We start from the raw sequence: 16,762 nt of genomic DNA, 5'->3' as shown, positions 1-16,762 counted from the left end.
TCAATGCAGGAACCTTCAGAATTCCTTCCACCCCCCATTCTCATCTCAGAGAGCCTTAGATCTGTGCTCGTCAGAAAGGTGGCACGTTTCCCTGGGGACCTTTACCACCATTCATCTCTCCACCCCCATTATCCAAACCCATGGTCTTGGCTCCCGGAAGCTGCGTCCTTCTACCATTCCACAGCATAAAATAAAAATCTTTTCAGGCACAAGGTCATAAAGTTTAATAAAATTGCCCAACCCCTTTTATAAAAGGCTTTCCTTAAACAGTTACTTTTCTTGATAAGGATTTAAAACACATTTCTTAGCCAGGTGACAACAACACACACACCTTCGGTCTCAGCTCTAGGGACACAGAGGCAGGTGGATGTCTGAGTTTGAGGCCAGCCTGGTTTACACAGTGAATTCCAGAACAGCCAGGGCTACACAGAAAAACCCTGGTTGAGAAACCTAACCAAACAAACACACGTTTCTTTACCATTCAAAACCAAATACACAGCTTGCCATATATTCAGAAGTTTCTTTCAGGGTCAGCTTCTGCCACCTCTCAGTTTTTGTGCAGTGTAACATCTCTTTCCAGGGATTTCCCTGTTCCACACCAGCAGTCACTGAAGTCTTCTTTCGTGACACACAAAACAATGGGGCCACTAGTCCCTCAGCGCATGGGCTCAGGTGGACTAGCTTTTATGTTCTTGACTTAAGATGAACAACTGGTCCACATTTAGCTCAGTAGTTAATTGGAGCTGAGTCTATCCCCAAAGGATTGTGGCAAGGGCCATGGACCTCTGCCTCATCTCCACGGCCAGCCTTTAAACTTCTGATCCCTCTAATGCCTGTGTTAGCCAGCGCTGTACTTTAAGAAGCCTTCCACATTATGATTGTGGGGGCAGGGAAAGAGGCTTCTGATATTTAAAAAAAAACAAAAACAGAAAATCAAGCCGCTGTCCAGGAAGCCCAGTGAATAAGTCAGTCTGGTAGCCAGGAGAACGGACCCAGGGAGACACTAGCCTAAGAAGAGACACACTACGAGTTTCACCGGCTGCAGAACCTTTGAGAGGTACAGTGTCCCCAGCTTTAGAGACTGTTCACAATTTATCTGGCAAAGACGAAATACTAGTTTTCAGCTTCACCTTTAAACAAAGACTCAAAGTTACTCAAGTGGGCTGTTCCTGCCCCTTGACCCCCGTCCAGCAACAGCATCCCAAGATTCAAACAGGTGAAGCAAGGTGAACCAGCACGGAAACAGCTGTGAGAACTCGAAGGGCCTCTCCCTGCACAGCTGGAGAGCCCCACGGAGTACTAGAGTTTGCCTTTCTCTCTGGTCTCTTCCCAGCGCCTCCAAACAGTCCTAATTCTTTGCACCTTGCACACAGACACGGACTAGCTGATGCTGAGTGTACCTCCGAGCATGAAGGCTGTTCTCACAAAGGTCAGTGACTGAGAACTGGAGGCTTCTGCTCAAATGTTGAATAGAGTGGAATTTCTGTAAGCCACATTGGGGACTAAAAAAGTTGTATAACAGAAAGGTCATGAACTCCTCACCCAATACAGGTAGGAGAGGGCCCCAAACACCTCCATCTTATTTTTTGCCAAGGCTCGGATACATGACAGTCAAAGACAACCTTGTTTATATTTCTTGACCAGCTCTTTACAGAACACGACTTTCATGAGTTTCGCAGCTACTAGGGTTCACCAAATAAATGGCTTGGAGTTTGACAGCAACAATCTCAACCCCCTGCTGCTGCCATTGCAAAACCTGGCCACCTAATATGGTTTTCTTATGGATAAAGTTTTTTTCAACTCTACAGTGAGGTCACTGAGAAATGAGATCAAAGAAATGAGTGATGTCATGCACTGTGCCAAGAAGCGCTGGTGGTGGTTCTTCCTCACGGTAGATGGGAACCTGCTGATGAGCGCATGCTCTCTGACCATAATTGTGGACCCATTTTAATTACTTATTTATTCTTCCTATCATACAAAATCCCCCCTTTTGGCCTTTCCTTACATGTTCAGTTACTACCTGTGTTTCTAAAATAACCCTACTTTCTCACATAGCTTGTTACTACCTTCCCCCTTTAGCAAGGTTATGAAAATGGGGAATGCTTTTGTTTAAAAATCCTTCAAAGCCTTGGTAAATTTCAAAGGTCACAGTATACTGGGTCTCATGATTCTCTGTTCTGTGTCATGGCTTTGCTATTATTTTCCCAAAAGAATTCTTCTGCTTTGAAGCAACTCAGCGCTCAGTTTCCCCAGGTGTTGTCAGGAGATGGGAACACACAGTGGCTGCTTCTGCTTGGCTTCCCCAGCCAACTTGCATTAACTACCAGCTACGGTACTGATGCTAGGTGATTAAACCATTAACCCACAGTGTGAATATTTCTAGGATCAAAATGGGGCACAAATAAATGCCCAGGATTTGTTCCCAGGCATGATTTTGATAGAGCAAAGCCCATCTTTAAGTCAGATCAAGTATACAGAGGTGTAGCTGATTAGTTTGAATAATTAAATGGTGTCAAACCCAGCTGTGATGAATAGCACTAGGGTCTCAAATCATAAATAATTGAGAAACCGGAGTTGCATTTGATCATCCTGATCAAATTCTGTTCTCTAGAGGATAAATGTTTGTCCAGAATACCATCAACGTCGTTAAACGCCTCGGTGCTGTTGCTCAGCCATCCAGCCAACAGTCAATTGAAGCAAATCACTTTAACAGCACACACATTTGCTCTCCTCATGAATATAAAATGTTTGACTTAAGCCATGTTCTTTGTCATAGAGTAGGCACCTTCTGAGGTCAGCATACAATAGCAGCATTAAATACTTGACAAGCGTTTGTTCGTTCCACAAAAGCCAAGTTCCATATCTCTACCACCATTGCAGTCACGGTGTCCAATAAAAACCTAAACCCAACCCAACCTAAACCAAACCAAACCACAAAACAAAACAAAAACTGCACCAAAATAACAACAAAAGAACCTCAGAGGAAACTGGATTTAACCTGGGATGTCAATGTAATTGCCTTCCTGACAGCCCTTGGGGATCTACATTTGCATAGAGACAGGGCTCTGGTCCCGTTTTCTCACTGTTCACGAAAGATAATTGCACCTCAGAGCTGTATGTGTCCTTCTGGTCCCCAAGTGCTGATGTTCCATTCCTTTATTTGAGCCCATGTTCAACTGTGTGAGAAGAGGTGGAGTGAGAAAGGGTCTTTACCATCACTTCCCTTGCACAGTAGAAACGGAAAGAGAAACCCACTCACCCTACAGCTAGAAGACAGCTGAGCCGCCATGAAAGTGTGCCCTGCTCCACACGGCCCCCGCTGCCAGGGATGCGCGTCAGTGAAGAAAAGGGCAGTCTGTTTAATAGCTCCTCATTGACACCCTGTCACTGCTGAACTGGCACGGGACCCAGAGCTGGCATCGAGGGACCCGCCATTTCTCTACCTTGCTTCCTACACACCAGCTTTTAAAATCAGAAGGCTGTGTTAACCCACATCGCCTCTCCAAGGATTAATACTCACGAAAACAAAACAGTCAATTAATAATCAATCCAGCACTTTCTAGATGTTTATTTTTTAACCTAACAACTTTATAATGTGGGTGGCATTAGCATCGTTTTTAAGGATGAGGAAACTGGGGATCAGAGATGGAGTAATTGGCCCAAGAACTTCGGAAGCTCACTTCTGGCAGAGCCAGCACTTTCTCTGATGCCAAACCTCCTGTCTCTACGATACCATGTACATCCCAGAAAAGACATGGAACCGAGGAGCTTGGCAGTGTGACTGTGCTCTGCCTTAGATGCAAGACCAGGGACCCCATCCTCACTGACTGGCCTCCCCTCAACAGTCCACCTGGTCTCCACAGGCAAGCACATGCAGAAGAAGTGAAGCCAGCTCTCTCTCTCTGCATCTTCTTGTGAAAATGTTTACAAGAACATCAGGGAAAAAGATAAAGCCATCTATGGTTGGCAGACTTATTGTCCGGAGAGGCTTCGAATAAATGCGGTTCATTCACACTTTAAAAAATTCCTATGAGATGCAAAATAAACTTTCTAGAAATTAGTTTTCAGGTTTGAGACATACCTCAAAATCTTCTGAGAACCCGTGCTGGCTATTGGAATAGAGCTCACCGATGTGTTTACCAAACTGTTTGACAGGGATGGCTTCCATGTCATCTGGAAGAATGAAATAAGACTTAGGGTCACACAGAATACACTCATAAGACAAATGGCATTTAGCAAACAAATCCGACTTAGGAGAAATATTTGCCAAAGTGATAGAATTGTATCAACTGAAATAGGTTTTTGAGGAAAGGCCTTAGATTTCATTTTAATCTGAGACTAGTTAGGGCCCCCGTACTGCTTACCTGCAAGTTAAACAAGGTGCTTCGAAAATCATACACACACCTTTCTGCTCTTATTTTGGAGATAGTTTGTACACAGTTAAGGCCATAAATCATTCTCTTAGCTAAAATTCTGGTTTTACCAAGGGTACTCATTTGCCAAGAAGCTTTGCTAATTTGTAGGTTTTTATATTTTAAATTATTATTTGATGGCTGGGGCTTGAACACATAGCACCTAAGTTTACTCAAAGTCTCTGTAACCGTTTTCATTCAGATAGATGTCCTTGTACCAGCTGTGCGAAACCATCTATCTTTAATCAGAATTTTAGTTCAAGGCAGCTGTGTCTAGATGGTGCCAAATAATCAATTTGATAGAATTAACTGAATTGATTGTGGATTGATTGTATGTGTGTGTGTGTGTGTGTGTGTGTGTGTGTGTGTGATGACAGCCTAGTGTAGATTCTGGGATACTCCACACACCCTGGTTTATTTTGTCACTTTGAAAGGAACCTAATGCATGTTTTAGGTTTATTTACAGAGAGCCAGTCTGATCTCTGACTGTTTCTGCTATATGGCCACACCCACCTCCTCGATGCCACTCGGAACTCCTCCTCCCTCAGCACTCCCCCGCAAATATTTCCTTTAAAAAATACTCGGCTGAATTTGAGATAAACAACAGACATGACATTTACTTTATTCAGAGTGAAAGATCTTTGGCAAACGCACAAACATCTAAACTGCCGCAGATGCTTTTCTTAGCAAAGGGTATGAAGATCTGTATGTGTAAACGAGGTCCTACTTTGGCAAGAATTTTATAGATGCAGGCCTGACAATCTGATTTCTCTTCATCTGGTGACAGTTAACATTGACTCTGTCATTCTTTCTCCACTTCCTTCTGAGAGAGCAATGCTCTAGGGTGACTTTTTGCATCTATTGACATTTTCAAATTTGAATCATTCTTCAGAGGAAAATCGCAACTTATACTTTGTTTAAGAAAGGTGATTTATAAGTCCATAATCTAAGTCACTCAGCATTGAGACATTATTTAAACAGAGTTGCTGGTACTCCTCAAACACAGATTCTCTCCATGTGAACAATTAAATCCCTGATCACTTTAATAGTAAACTCTATGAAAAAAATTGCCAAGTTATTTACAAATATTTCAGGATTGAATATGTTCATGAATATGCAATCACTTTGTACGCCCAAGAAATCTATAGCTTCCATGATCTAACAAGCATTAGCAAACTATGAAGAGCCAAAATGTTTGCCCAGAATATTTAGCAGAATGCTATTCAAGAAAAGTTTCCAAAATTATCTGATCACTTAAGATGTTTAGAAGTAAGTGAATTTTATAACAAGAGTCATATGGCAATGAACGGTCTTCAGGCTGACTGAAGAAAAAAAAAAGGATTAATAGACACAAAGTTGGGGAAATCTCAAAAACCTAAATGTCCAAGGATAAACACCTCTTTGGACTTTATATAGTTCTCAAGGGCAGAGTAACACAATTAACAGTTAGGCGACACCAATATTTTATTCTATGATTACTGTTTACATTTCTAAGTCCCAGAAATTTATGGCACTGGGATGAGGGACATAGAGTTTGGTTTAAAATGGAAAAACAAACAAACAAACAAACAAAAAACAAGAAACTTTGTTACATTCAGGTATTTTTATGGGTAACAAAAGGTTTTCAAGACATAAAGATGCTAAAGTTAACAAAACAAAACAAAAATAAAAACATGGCATGCAAAGGTCAGAAGCCCACGGCAAGTCCTGGAAAGAAATGTTTCAGGTTCTCAGTAAACTGCCTTTCTTCTAGAGTAGGATCAACTGCACAAGTTACTGCTTGTTAACCCATGATGTATGCAGTAAACTTAAGTAGCACTCAGTACGGTCACCATGGAAACCTAGGATGCACTGTATCTTTCATTTGCATTTTTATCCAAGGAAACTAAGCCATACCCAATCCATACCTTCTGGATTCCTGGGCACCATCAAAACCATCATTCAAGCACTACATGGGCAAATGTGCACTCAGAGGCATGCTCTCTAGATTCCTGCCAACTGCTCAGATCACACATCGCTTGTCCTTCACTCAAGATAAGCACTACAGGGGCCATATATCTTTTCTGTCGTAAGATAAATATAACACAGCAATTAATGAAAAGCCCTGGTCAATGATGTCTTGGATAATTTTTCTAGTGAGTTTTCTCAATGATTTTGAACAGTACCACAGGTCTGATCTGCTCAGTTTTGACCTGGAGCGATCCCATTCTGTGTAGAAAAATGTCTATCTACAAGATGTTATTTCTTCCAAATCAAGTCCGATAATAGATAATAGCAGAACTGATTAGTGACCAGTGCTTCTCATACACCCAATATGTATCAAAATGTGCCCTGATGTAGGTAATACGCTCCTTTCTCCTCTTACAAGAAAATGATAACTTAGAGATGAACTGAGGAATGGTGTTCCTGTTTGGTTTCCTGTTGCTGTAATGACACTCTGGCTAAAGGTATCTTGGAGAGGAAAGGAAGGAAGCCAAGGCCAGAACTCAAGAGGGAACCTGGAGCAGCAAGCATAAAGAGGTATTGCTTACCAACTTTGCTCCAGGCTTTCTCATACTACCCAGGCCTGCAGGCCCAGTGAATGGTGTCATCTACAATGGACTGAGGCCTCCTACATCAATTGGCAATCAAGAAAATGCTTCACAGATGTGCCCATTGGCTAATCAGGTGAAGGCAATTCCTCAACTGAGGTCAAGTTGACAACCAAAATTAACCATCACACATGGTTATGGCACAAGAGGTTGGCTATTGATCCATAAGAGGGTGTTCCAACTCAGTGGGTAATAGCTGTGTAAACCACTGACTGGGCACCCAGGACCAGCCAGATATTATGAAGATGGTCCCTGTTCGTGGGCAACATTTGTGTTAGAACTCAAATCTACATAAGAAAGGGAGGGAAAACCAGGATCTAATCTGCATATTGAAGACTGCCATTGTCATGAACATGTTGGATGTGAGTGGAACAGTTACAGAAGCATGAAGAAAAGGGTAGGCCAGAACTTTTTTTTGTACACTCTAGACTCAGAAGTCACTCACTAGGAGAGATGGGGACACTGTATAAAGATGGAGTTGGTATAATTCGAAGAGAGACATCATTAAGCCTGTCCTAGTTGCCAAAACCTATGATGGCACTTTGAATAAACTCTTTACAAGAACCAGGTGGAGGGAACAGAAATATCTTTGTGATACACATAAGGACAGTTGGGGCTACTTATCTACAGTGAATGGCTGCACTGAGCTTTGTTGAAGTCAGAGTCTGGGCTGCTATGTACTGTGTTCATTCTCAAAGTCTGAGTGGAAGGAAGAGCACAGCATTGAGCAGAACACCTCAGCTATGCTGGTAAGTCAGTCACTCTGGGCCAGCATTTGCATCCACAGAATTTTCTCTCCACCCCCCCAGTTTAAAAACATAAGTTTTATTTAACTTACGTTTAAAAAAAAAAAAAGCCTCATTGCATTAAAATGATAAATGTAAACAGTCTAAATTAGGGAAGACTCTGAGCCCAACCTCTCAGAGAGTTTGGTTTGTCATTCGATAGAGAGCTAATATCCAATATATACAAAGAACTCAAGAAGTTAGAATCCAGAGAACCAAATAACTCTATTAAAAATGGGGGACAGAACTAAACAAAGAATTCTCAACTGAGGAATACCAAATGGCTGAGAAGCACCTAAAGAAATGCTCCACATCCTTAGTCATCAGGGAAATGCAAATCAAAAACAACCCTGAGATTCCACCTCACACCAGTCAGAATGACTAAGATCAAAAACTCAGGGCTCTCTTGGTGTCTTGTTCTCTTTCTCTCTCCCCCTTGTCCCCTTCTCTTCCCATCCCCCCCCCCCCCCCCCCGTGCTTATTGCTGGCCTCTACTTTTTTATTCCTCTCTTCCCCATCTCTGCCTCTACTACCCTCTTAACTCCTCCCATGACCTGAATAAACTCTATTTTATACTAAAAACAAAAAAAAACTTAGGTGACAGAAGATGCTGCCAAGGATGTGGAGAAAGGAACATTCCTTCATTGCTGGTGGGACCACAGCTGCTACAACTCTGGAAAGTGATCTGGTGGTTCCTCAGAAAATTGGACATAGTACTACCTGAGGACCCAGCTATACCACTCCTGGGTATATGCCCAAAAGACGCTTCAACATATAACAAGGACACATGTTCAACCATGTTCATAGCAGCCTCATTTATAATAGCCAGAATTTACTGCTAAGGATCTGTTAGGTGAAAACAAGGCCACCTCACGCTATCTCTAAAGCTCTTGATTATAAAAATAAAAATGTCTGATATAATCAGCTGAGAATCAGAATTCGAAGTGTGAACTTCTGTTATCAAATATAATCATCCACTCTTAGCTCCAGAGGTTTAGCTTTCTGTGATGAGAATTACACCATGAAAATGGCAGTTCTTTGATGTGGGCTCATCCACAGGAAACCTCATCTTAGCCTCTGCCTTGTAGGTGGCAACAGCAGAGGATGAAGGGAAGAAAGCGACGTTTGGTCAGAGGAAGGCATCAAAGCTCAGATAATGGTGAACTCACATGCCATTGCTAGGAGTAAGGACCAACGTATCTGAACAGAGAGAAACCCCCTCACAGACACACAGCAAGTTCTTGCATCTTTAGAACAATAAGCGATAAATCACTATTATCTTGGGCTTCTCCAACCTACTCTATCCACGCCAGATTTAATATCTCTCTTAATCTTAAGGAAAATCTGATAAAAAGAGAAAAAGTTAACTTTCTTGCTGTCATCTGTGGTTTAACAAAAGAGAAGAAAAAAAAATTAAAAGCAAAAGCTAGCCCCCACGTCAGCATCTTTATCAGCCACCAGGAGAACTAATGTTCTTTTTATCAGCCCTGTCTATTAACCAGGCATATATGCTCTTGATAGTATGAGCAGAAAAGCCAGAGCCATGTTGCCTGGGTTCTGGCTGCCTCTCTGGGATTCCCTGCCCCATCTGGAGAACGGCAGAATGACAGGGCCTAGTTCACTGAGTGCTATCAGAAAGATCAAGTGAGGATTTGGAAGATGCTTGGCATTGGGTGACTCTTTAATAACTGTGAGTTGTCATTTGGTACTACTTGCTCTCTCTGTACCATATAGCTCAGGGGACAGATCACATAATGTAGAGAAATGAAGGGACTTGCCCCCAGTGTCCATCAGCTCTCTGCTGAGACCAGCCAGGTTCCTTCTTAGTACAGACCTGAAATTTGGATGGGTTTTCCCAATAACAACAAGGACAAAATAAAATAAATAAAAATGATATGCCTGCTTCATTGCCTGAAAAGCTTACATTGGATCACTGGTCACCATTCTGAAGCCAAGATGCTGAGTTCACTGGATAAATATCTATTTGAGAAAGTATCCCTTGTGCTGCCTTGGGATGTGGATGGCCATGTATATAAAAATAACTTTAAGATTTCAGATGTCCTTAGGTCACCCACTCTTAAAAAAAAATTCTTGTGCAAGGTTCACTTAACCCTCATCAAATTTCTAAACCTTATCCCAAATCCCAGTCGACTCCATCTACAGGCAGGGGGGACACACACCAGCTGGTCCAGCGCTCCACTTACATTGCTGCTGCCGAACTGCCTCCCTATTCTCCCTACTGAGACAGAACCAGGTCCTGATAAGCACATCTCTGGCGGATAGACCTCAATCCCAAGAGCCTAGTTCCCTGCTGACTGCCTTGTCAGAGGCCAATTTCAGGCCCCCCAGCTTACTTAGTCTGTGTCAACTTAGGTAAATAAACACAAAGAAAAGGACGCTATCAAGATTGTGGTTCTCAGATTAGAGCACAATAAATAGTTTTGTCTCAATCAAACTTGGGATGTAAGGAGTGCTTGGAGACGTGAGCATTTCATTTCCTGACATAAAAGAAAGCTTTTTGTTTATGACACAATGAAGTCAACAAGAAAGGGGTTTATTATAGTCAAAAGGCCAATGGGTCCTTTGGAGATAATCTTGTATAAATAAAATATGCCAACAAGGTTGATTTAATCCCAAGGGTTTTAAGCAGTATGTATAAACCCTCTTATATGCTGGCACCCAGCTGAAGCTGGAGACCTTAAAATGATTAGGCTGCATTTTAACTGCTGGAAAGGCGTGAATCATTTCTGGATTCCGAGGCTATGGGTAGCCACCACATTTTGTTCGGTTTTCTAATTTCTAGAGAAAGCATTTTGAAGAATATTTGGTTTTGACATGTTACAAAGCTCTACATATCTTCCAGTGTTTGCTTTTAGCAAGTCAGTTTTAAGAACTAACTTCTAATTTTGAAAAGCGTATCTACAACAGAAGTCTAAAAGAATGCTCTGCTATAGTAAATCCAATTGCCTCATTAGGCACTAATGAAAATTGTTTCCTCATTTGTTGTTTCAAAAAAATAGCATCTGGCAAGGACTGCAGCTCATTGGCAGAATGCTTGCCTATGAAATCCCTGGCATCTCAGATACATACATACATATACATATACATACATTCACATCCATACATACACACATAGACCCATTCATACACATACTTACATTCACACACAAACACTCCTATACATGTGTGTGTGCATACATACATACATACATACAAAGAAAGAGACCTTCCACACCTTTTTCATGTGGAAAAATACTCTTGTAGTTGGAGTTCTAACGTGCCGACCCTGGCCAGCATTGTCCATCTAAAACATTTACACTGTCAGCAAGCTAGGTGAAGGTGGGGGGGGGAGGGGAGGAGGCGGCAAGAGTATCTTTGCTCTTTAAAGACCTTTTAAAAGAATTGTCTTTCCTGTCACAAGAGAAGAACACACCAACACCCCAAATTCCTGCATTCCAGTTAGCAGGAATAAAATAGATAACTAGAAATGTAAAGCTGTCTATAAATTCCTGTCTTCAAAGGATGCAAATCATTCCATAATCATTTGCATATCAAATATGGTCTGGAAGTTGCCACAGCTTTACTGATTCCACTAATGCTTTAGGGTTAAATAAATGATGACATGGACTTAGACTCACCACGGTCAGGTGACTGAATCAGAAGGTCTCTGAATGCAGATCTAGCCTGGGATACAGAACAAGAATGTCCCATCCCAACTAAACGAGAAACATGCATTCAAAGAGTTGCTCTTGGGTTGGGTGTGCAATGCAGTAATTAAATAGATCACCAACAAGGCAGAAAACATTCAAAAGCAACTTCTGGTCTAAGAAGCCCGCTCAAAGTTAAAGCAAGGCAGCACTGTGGTAGCATCTTGAGAGGATTCTACTGAGTGGAAGTCCTAACACTCAAAGAAGCAGCAGTGTGTGGGTGCGGTGCACACTGTGTGGGTGTAGTCCACACTATGAATGTGGTTCCTACCAGACAGAATTGTAGCAGAGAGCCCGGACAATGCGTAGTGATGTAGTGACATACCCCAGGTAGTCGAGCAGGGGAAATGGGTACACAGAGACCTCCTGGGAACTAGGAGACGAATCATCCATAGTGACGAAGCCTGCTCATTCCTCTGCTACTTCTTCATGAGGGTGCAGCTCCTCCAGCAAGGATACAAGTTACTAGAAGGAACCAGGGTATTGTAGCCCCAGTCCCCATCTGCATTAAACTCTTTACCTGCTTATCTAGCAGGAACAAGCGAGGCCATTCTGTTAGCCTTCCTGTCTCTTTGACAACTTTTAGTGAGTCGAGGCTGCCGAGAATATAGTCAAATCCATCATTATCTAATGACATTTACTGACACATCAAGGGACAAGTCCCCAACCATAACCACACCTAGTGATACTCTGCAAACAAATTTGTTTTTTGATAGCTGGAAAATGGTTGCAGTTTTGAGCTGCATAGAGTGGCTTTTGTTAGTTTTTAATTGCTTTTCTGACTTTTGTGTATTCGCCTAATAGTTTAAAATTGCCTACTGTGTGCTAGGTAGTATTACAGCTCCGAGAATGCGTCCATTTGCCCTTATATAGTTTCCATTCGAGTTAAAATGAGCTCAGAAAAGTAAAATCGATTAGCTGGTAAGCGCTCCATCAGACTATTAGCCCTGCAGGTACAGAGGGACAGCACTATGAGAAGTCGTTTCTGCATAGAAAAGGCAATGTCTTACGATATCAGAATCTGTATTCACACACACACACACACACACACACACACACAGAGGACAAAACTCAGCAGTTCAGATCTGACAACAGGAAAAAGGATGCAAACACAAATGGAGGATGAAATTTTGAATCACACATCCTACTCATGACAACCCCCTTCCGAGCTTCTAAGTGTCGGCAGCATTTGCTTTCACGGAGGACAGTCTGTCCTACCAGTCCTCACGTACACTGGAACTGTTCTAGGCTGGGGCTACTGCAGAGCAGTCTGGTAACCACCCCTAGACTCTCACACAAATACCACTACCAAAGTGTCCACTATTCCAAAAGGTGAACAGAGTATGGAATCTTGCAGGAAAACTCACCTTTGAAAATATGTTCACAAATTGTGACTTAAAATTGGTAGATCCACTGCTGTGGCTCTCTCTGCTAATGTGGTGATGGGATCCTACACTAACTCAGAGGGATTTGCTTCTTCAATGAGGATTTTACTTTAGAGATGGGCAAAGGGACAGACATTTTTATTACATTAGCCTTACACTGTATATCTCAGTATATCGTAGACTGGGTGAGCTCCACACAGCCATGGCAGTAATATTTTGTCACGGGCATCACACAGAAGAGAGAACAAAAGAGAAAGCAACCGACTGGGGGTACAGTGGTGCCTCACTTACCGGGGATGGGAATAATAGGGATACTTTCGTTGGGGACCACCCGAGGTGAACTGCTGTCTTCCACATAGAAATGAGCAGTCTGGAAACATTTTCTGTGTGGAAAAGAGAGATGCCAACAGTGAGCACAGAAGTACACTTCGTCTAAGTTTATCATCTTAAGATCCCTTCTTTAACAGTTTTCCCCGGCTTGAAGCGTCACTCAGCACTGATGGCAAACCCAAGGGGAACAGCCCCAATGCAAGCACAGCACTTAGCGCACAGGAGCAACCCCGAATGCCTGGGTAGCTCTCTCTTGTTACAGCCAACGCCAGCCCCAGAGCTCCCAACTACTCAAATTACTGAGAATCTGGCACAGAGTAAACTCCTGCTCAGGACATGAAGATTCTGCCCAGTATCTTCACAGCTGGCTTGTTACAGAGGGACCGTTTGCTATTCTGACTAACGGCCCCCAAGAACCAAGTTCAAAACCACACCTTGAATCCTCTCCAATAGAGTCATCAAACAGCCCAACTGTACAATAGCACCACATTGTCTGTGCTTAGCCAAGGCCCCAAATCCTCAGACAGCTTTTACAGGGGTCAGGGGGCTTCAATAGGAAAAGCATGCCCAAATCGGAGGCCCTTTCCAGAGAACAGCTAAGGCCAGGGTAGAAAGAAGCCTGCAGGTGTTTTCTGCTTGTCTTCAGTTCGGCTCTGTTTTTACCTGTACTTCAAGCAAAGCAGGGAGCACACAGTGGTCATCACAGAACAGGCCCTGGACAGAAAGGCTATGAGCAGCTCATGCAGCCTCTGCCCGAGATGCTGGCCAGCCCTCAGCTTTCCAGCATCCACATCCACGTCACTGCTTGCTGAGGCCCTTAATGAGCTGCCGGAAGCACAGACTGAATATTTAATGAGACTGCTCAGTGTGAATGGCTATTGTGACCAGAGAAGGGTCCCTGTTCATCTGGCAGAGGGGCTTTACAATAGCTGGCCCTACTGCTGGGTCTTTTAGCCGGGCGACTGGGCAGGCTGCATCTTGTAGTACTCCCAGTCAGCAGGCTGAGCCCCGTTTCTCTTGTGTTTCACACCAAGCAACATTTACACTCCGTGGCTTTGCATTTTCTGGGGTCTCTATTCCAACTACTAGGGATAAGTCAACTTTTCTTCAGGGCGACTTTTCTCATCTAGTGGAAGAAAAAAATCCTGGGGCGATTTTAAAAAGCCAAAAAAGGTGGGGGAAGTCAGGGGAAAATCGATAACTCTAACGTGCCAAATAAGATCCCTGAAAGAAAGAGACCTCAGTGTCACATAGCTTTCCCACAGCAGGATACTGCAGACCTGCTATGACCAATGGCATCAGAAATGAGCTCTCATCCCAGAGCGAAGACTTTCCCCTTAAGCACTCTGTTTTCCCATGGAGAGGGTACCAGTCTGCATTGCTCTTCCAAGGCATAGGGGCTCCTGAACATAAGCTCTAAGCTCACATGTACTACAGGACTGACTTTGAAGAACATGGAGCACAGGTGAGCATTTTCTGCAAGTGCCTGTCTTGTGAATAGAAAGACCAAGGATTTATAACTGTCATCAATAGCCTTATGTGGCTTGGGGTAAGATGCCTGGGGCTCTGGCCCTAACCGCCTGATGTCAAATCCACTTGGAAAATATGATTATCATTTTTTAAACGTCAAATTTGTTCTTTTTAAATTAGTTGTTAATGTTTTTACCTTTGGGGATTTATTTGTTTGTTTGCTTGTTTGTTTATTCTTACTTATAATCCTTTGTGCACAGATTTCTAGGACACAATGCTAAGGTTGAAATGTGGGTCCTAGACACTATGACTCAATGGAGCCTTGCTCATTCAGAGCCAAAGCTGTTGGAATTCTCTATTTTTTTTTTTAAACTCAGCAACCTGAATAAGTTCTCGAAGTCGCTCAGATAAATACCATCCAATGTGCCAGCTCAGCTTTAAAATACAGAAGAACACATAAACAGCAACAGCAAGACAAAAATAATAACCACCTAGTAACTTGTGGGCTTGGAAGCAAATATGTAATCCAAGCATCCCAAAACCAGGATCTCAAATTCAAGACCAACTTAGGCTAGCAGTGTGAGACAAGTCTCAAAATGAAGTTTGTGTTTTAAGACTAAAAATGACTATGCGTAATTACTTGCAGAACAGAACACATGGGATCCCATGACTGTCTGCGTTACTGTTACAGCCAGACAACGTAGGAGGGAACACACCATGCTGCCGATTATTAGGTTCTAGAAAACAGGCACACAGTCCAGCCAGTCTTTAGAAAAAAGGCAGTGTGTGCTGAAGCAAATCTCACCCGGAGCTCCATGTGCTGCTGTTTATAATGGATTTTCCCTGGAGCAGCATAACTCTGTGATTGCCAGAGCAAAGCTGGCAAGCGGGGTGGGGGTCAGGGGCCCAGGAGATGAAGCTGTGCACATCTGTGCTTTGCTTCACAACACATGCATTTATCCTACACGGTGACATGGGCCGACAAATCACCAGAGAACCTGGGGACGCCTTCTCTCTTTGAATGGAAGTATAAGGCATTTGGCAGATGTTAACTCAGGACCAGGCACAGCATAGCACATGCAAATTACAGGTTCTTTGCAACTGGCCATAATCCTTAAAACTAGTTCCTAGAGCCTAGCTAAGAACTGGGACAAATGATCCGTTCAGAGATATGAGTGAATAGAAATGAACAATAGGGGAAAATCAATTAAAATCACCATTACCTCAAACCCTCACCATTACCATTTGGGGGACGCCCTTCCACACCTTTGCTCATTTGCTTACTTAAGTGTCTTCGATCACTGTCTGTGATGTTGGGAACATAAAAATAAGACAGACAAGGACTCTGCCTTCTTGCCACTTAAGTTCTCATAGGAAAGGGAACCATAAATATGGCAATAGCTTTGAGGAAAGAGTTTTACAGGCTTGTGATTAACTGGTGAGGGTTTAAGAAGGGATAGGGTGACATTTGAGCTGAGACCTGGAAGTGAAGGACAGGGACAGTGGTAGTGGGAAGAGCATTTTAGGCAGAGCCAGCAGCTATGGAAAGTATTTTAAAACGGAGCAAACCTAGCAGGTGCTAGAACTGAACAGAGGAGTCTGTGAGGCTGGACAGGATGACAAGAACCCCAGAATATAAGACGCAGGAGGCTTTTGTTGGCTTCTGTGGGAGTCTGAGAGCCAGGCAAAGCCTAAGGACTCTGTGTCCATGCTGACAGCTACTGTTGTAATCACTCCAAAACTCAGGTAGGTAGGTAGATTATGTGTGTGTGTGTGTGTGTGTGTGTGTGTGTGAGAGAGAGAGAGAGAGAGAGTGTGTGTGTGTGTGTTTATACACAAAACACGAGTGGCACTGGGAACTGACCCTAGAGCCTTGCATGGTAAATGTTTTTCTTTTCTTTTATATTAATAACAAACTACAACCTTACCATAGACATATATCCCTTCTAAGAATTATAGATGACATCCTCGTTACTAGTGTTTGCCTAGCCTTTGCTATGTTGTTGGAACCACGCTTTAAAGAACACTTACTGAGCATCTATCCAGGGCCAGGTTGTATTCTTATTTCTCAAGTGCATTGAC

General features: G+C 42.9%; 1 protein-coding gene across 3 annotated transcripts in view; it reads right to left on the bottom strand.

The window, feature by feature from the left end:
- The window catches only part of PTPRG (protein tyrosine phosphatase receptor type G), a 659,839-nt gene that overhangs the window by 30,242 nt on the left and 612,835 nt on the right, over window positions 1-16,762 (bottom strand). For all 3 annotated transcript variants that reach the window (XM_080926850.1, XM_080926851.1, XM_080926852.1), the window contains 2 exons: window positions 13,172-13,263; window positions 4,082-4,173 (listed from right to left, as the gene is read on the bottom strand). In XM_080926850.1, coding sequence (XP_080782976.1) covers window positions 4,082-4,173; window positions 13,172-13,263 — 184 coding nt within the window. The remainder of the gene's footprint in view (window positions 1-4,081; window positions 4,174-13,171; window positions 13,264-16,762) is intronic.

Source organism: Micromys minutus (assembly GCF_963924665.1).
Source record: "Micromys minutus genome assembly, chromosome: 12".
Taxonomy (NCBI): Eukaryota; Metazoa; Chordata; class Mammalia; order Rodentia; family Muridae; genus Micromys; species Micromys minutus.
Note: the sequence above shows the minus strand (reverse complement) of the source record. Positions and strands in the feature narration are given on the sequence as shown.